Source organism: Oryzias melastigma, linkage group LG12 (genome assembly GCF_002922805.2).
Source record: "Oryzias melastigma strain HK-1 linkage group LG12, ASM292280v2, whole genome shotgun sequence".
Lineage (NCBI taxonomy): Eukaryota > Metazoa > Chordata > Actinopteri > Beloniformes > Adrianichthyidae > Oryzias > Oryzias melastigma.
Window position 1 is genome coordinate 15,994,245 of NC_050523.1, and position 4,081 is coordinate 15,998,325.

At 34.6% G+C, this 4,081-nt stretch overlaps 1 protein-coding gene across 1 annotated transcript in view; it reads right to left on the reverse strand.

The window, feature by feature from the left end:
- Window positions 1–1,036: 1,036 nt before the first annotated feature.
- Window positions 1,037–4,081, reverse strand: part of arpc3 (actin related protein 2/3 complex, subunit 3) — a 4,440-nt gene continuing 1,395 nt past the window's right edge. The window contains exons 3-7 of the mRNA XM_024299390.2: window positions 3,843–3,919; window positions 3,345–3,413; window positions 3,098–3,224; window positions 1,543–1,637; window positions 1,037–1,306 (exon numbers count right to left, since the gene is read on the reverse strand). Of these exons, the coding sequence (XP_024155158.1) occupies window positions 1,244–1,306; window positions 1,543–1,637; window positions 3,098–3,224; window positions 3,345–3,413; window positions 3,843–3,919 (431 nt within the window). The 3' untranslated portion in view covers window positions 1,037–1,243. The remainder of the gene's footprint in view (window positions 1,307–1,542; window positions 1,638–3,097; window positions 3,225–3,344; window positions 3,414–3,842; window positions 3,920–4,081) is intronic.

Sequence of the window (4,081 nt, forward strand, 5' to 3'; positions counted from 1 at the left end):
TAACAATGGAGTTTTTAGCGTTTGTGGATCATAATTAGGTGGGTTCTTATCAAGCCCTTTAAGATGCAATGTCAAATTAAGAGTACTTGATAATAATAACTTGCTTTATATAGACAAGTTAATTTGCTCTAATGCAAAATTAACAAACAATAATATAACATTTCTTTTAAGTAACTTTATTTACAACTTTAGTCTCTTCAGTGGAGTACTTTTTTAGTTAGGCGGAGTACTTTCCCTAATTTTGAAAAGATCTTTTTCTTTTTTTAAACAACAGCAGCACTCATGACCAAGCAAAAACAAATCCATAAAAATTAAATCTGCAGAAAGTTGAAGAAATCCCTTGATAACATAATCAAACGAACTGTGTCCAGACAGAAAGTAATTTTGCCCGTCATTGTAAATGTCTGATTATAATGAACGTGTTGTAAACCTCCACCGACACGACTGGATTCAGCCTGTCACCCGAAAGGAGTTGACGCAGCTTGAGCAAATTTGTGGGGCCCGCAACCCGCCGGTGCAACACTTTATTCTGCCTGAACAAATGCAGTTTGACATCATCAGATGTTGATTTTTACAAATAAATCTCCCCTCATCTTTGTGGAAATGTCATTTTTACTGCAATCTGGAACAAGAGATTATATGAAGCATGTAACCGTTATATTCATTATCTTAAATTGATAAAATATAAATAAATATGCATTTTTTTAAATGCATGATAAATCAGAAATAAATTGTCATCGCGATATCAGCCTTTATCGTATCGCAAAAGATGGCATAAATTTCGATAAATTATTAACATAAATGTTTAAACATGTTAAAACAAACAAAATTATGTATTACTTGAGTTTTCTTTTACTATGATTTTTTTTAAGTATCACAATTATATTATCCTTGCAATATTGATCACTAATATCACGCATCACAGTTTTTTCCTCATGTCATACAGCTCTAGTTGTGACTTACTTGATAAAGTTTCTCTTGAAACTTTATAAACACACTTTCATAATAAAGTCAAATAAAAAAAGTGCAACAAAACTTTCAAATTTCCATAATTTCTTTATTGCATTAAAGACCAGCTCAATAAATCAACATCCAGACAAAGGAAGAAAAATTAAAAAAAAAATCCTTTTGTTCAAAATGGTAGAAAATCTGAAGCAAACAGCGGACAGACGCCTCTCTGCTGACTAGAAATCCAATGAACTGTCCTGTGAGGGTGGAGCCGACACCACGGGTCCATTCGGGTTCACTGTCCAGGAGCTGACAGACTTTTGTTCATGAACTGCCTCTTGACGAAGCACACCCACCACTGCAATTAAGAAATCCGTTAGAGAACGCCCTCTAAGAGTAAAGTGACATTTTCAAACAACTAATGGACAGAAGGAACTTACACACAGCTAAAGAACGCTCACTTTATTCCTTTTATCCAACAAGGTATAATTAACTATTGCTGTAAAGGATGCAGACGATGGACGTATGGTTGTACAGCTAAAGCAGACATTATCCCTGAAGAGACACAAAGAGATGGAGAGAAAAGAGTCTGACCTTGCTGGGTTTGTCAGTCTGGGGGTCAAACACGCGATCACATAGCCTCAGACCGGTTTCCTGGCGGATCTGCTGCAGGTACGCCCTCATGGTCTCTGAAACACAACAAATTGTCCAAAGACTTTATTGAATGTTTGGACAAAAAGCAGAAAAGTTTCTGTTACATCCTGTGCTGAAACAAAAGCTATTCTAAGCTAAACTGTCAAAGCATCCGTTGGTTTAAAAAGTGATTATGACTGAACATTCTTTACAGTCTGGAAGGTCTTCTTTCAGTTTACTCTACTTGTGTTAAAAGACCCGCTGAGGAAAATTGTGTTTTTAGTGTTTTGAACTTGTTCTTTTGGCATTTTTACTGCTGATGGAGGACATTTCTGAAGAAAATATGGCTTAAAATTGCATTTGTGAGTATTTCTTTATTTAAATTGTTGTGAATCAGGAGTAGACGAAAAAATTCCGTTCAAATGTGTGAGGTAGAAAATACACTGGGCAGGCCACCAGCTTCCAGCTTGAGTTCTCTGAAAAAGAAGCGAAGCGGGGGCGGGACTGCTCCGCGCCAGGGGTCCCGCCCACAACTTAGAGGTAAATTTCTAATGACCTACTGCTGCTCTGCAGAAACTATGTTCTAGAAAATGACAGTTTTTTGGATTTTGGCTAAAAACGGCACAATCACAATAAATTAAAAAAAACACTGGGAATGCTTTGAAAATACATTTAAAACAATCGGTGTGCCCCAAGGATCATTGCTTGGACTACTTATGTTCATTTTTTTTTTCTTACAAACAAATAAGAAAAAAGAGAGATAAATGTTCAATATCTGATAACACTGTTGCACTGGCATATCATCAGAACAAACATTTTTTCATTAAGTTTTGGTCTGCCAACTGCAGAAATATTAGCAAAATAAAAAACTTCCATCTTTACTCTGCAGGAAACAAAAGTTAAAACTCAACAAGAGATATCTTGAAATGTTTATTGATTACATTGTTCAAATTCAATTGCAGTTAAATGAAATGAAAAATTTAACCAGGAGTATTTTTGAAAAAAAAGTACAAACAGGTAACACCGGCACACATAGTTTAACGGTGAAACTTTTGAGTCAACAGGTTATTATGACAGTTTGATTGAGTCCACATAAATAAATGTTTATTATTACCTTCTTTAAAAGAAATATTTGCGACTTCATTATAAAAAATAAAATAAAAATAAAAAAACAATTACAAACAAATTTAATTTCCTATTAATTGAACAAACATTTTTACTATCCCACTTTCCTTTTTTATCATTAAAGTTTTGTGTGTATACGTGGAGGACAACCAGGTTCATAGATAAACACAAACATTGACAAAGTGGGTCTTTTTTGAACAGTGAACCTCTTAAAAAAAAAACGTAATTTCTGTCCAGATTGCAGATAACTATTATACAGAAGCACCAGGAAAGCAACTTTAAGTCGCACTTCGATTAACTACCTTCTCTTTATCTGTTTTAGTTCCTGCTAAACTACATTAAGCACAAAGATCTACTTAAATGGAGTTCACTATTAGAGTCAGATTCTCACCTTCATCCGTCTTGTTCCCAGGTTTAGCGTACATGGCGTTGAGAGGGAAGCCGGGCTCTCCTGGGATTGGGAAGTTTGTGATTCCCAGAGTGTACATCTCCTTCTCTCCCTGCCCTCTGGAGCTACACTGTAAAGTACAAAAATGACTAATTATCTTCTTAAGTATCAAACTGGCTAAACTAAAACAAATTAAGCACAAAAAAATGTTTTTCTTTATAGTGCAAGCCAAAATTTACTTCCCATTTACCTTTTGCAACTTCTTCAGGCATTCAGAAATGTAGAGTGTAACGTAGATAAGCGTCCTGTCGGCCTCATTCTGAAAGAGACGCGCATGTTTTTACTTATTTAATTTGCTAAAGTCAGCTCTGAACCACAGAAAATAAAATGTTTTTTGTTATCCTAAAAGGAAAAAAACTGAGAAGATTGTATTGCTGACAAAAGCAAGCTGGGACATGTGAGAGGAAAAAAATGTGAAGCAGCTGCAAGATACAAAAAAGACAGGGAGAAGAAACTAAAGACATATGCGTGCACCAGTGAGATCCATGGTTTCTGGTGACTTTTTTGAAATGCTTACAGGAAATGAAATGAGAAAATGCACATTTTTAAAAAGAAAAGAATGATTCTTAAACGTTACTTTTTACATAATTCAAAGCACTTTTAAAAAAATTAAAGAAAAAAAAAACACTGGTAAACATCACAATCACATGTTGTCTTTTCCTTCCAATGAAATATTAGGATTTCGTACCTTGATTTCGTAGTTCTTAAAGAAGACGTTGGCCTTGAAGTAGTAAATAGCCTCATCGATTATATCAGACTCTACACCTGAAAACGAACATGATTAGTGTTAACAACACAATATTTGATTTTGTTTGATAACTACCACGTTTTTTTTTACTTTATTGAATATAAAAATATTTACAGAACATGTAGACAAGTGCCTCCAAAACATAGCCATTTTTAACCCCCAAAAATATAGAAAGGGAC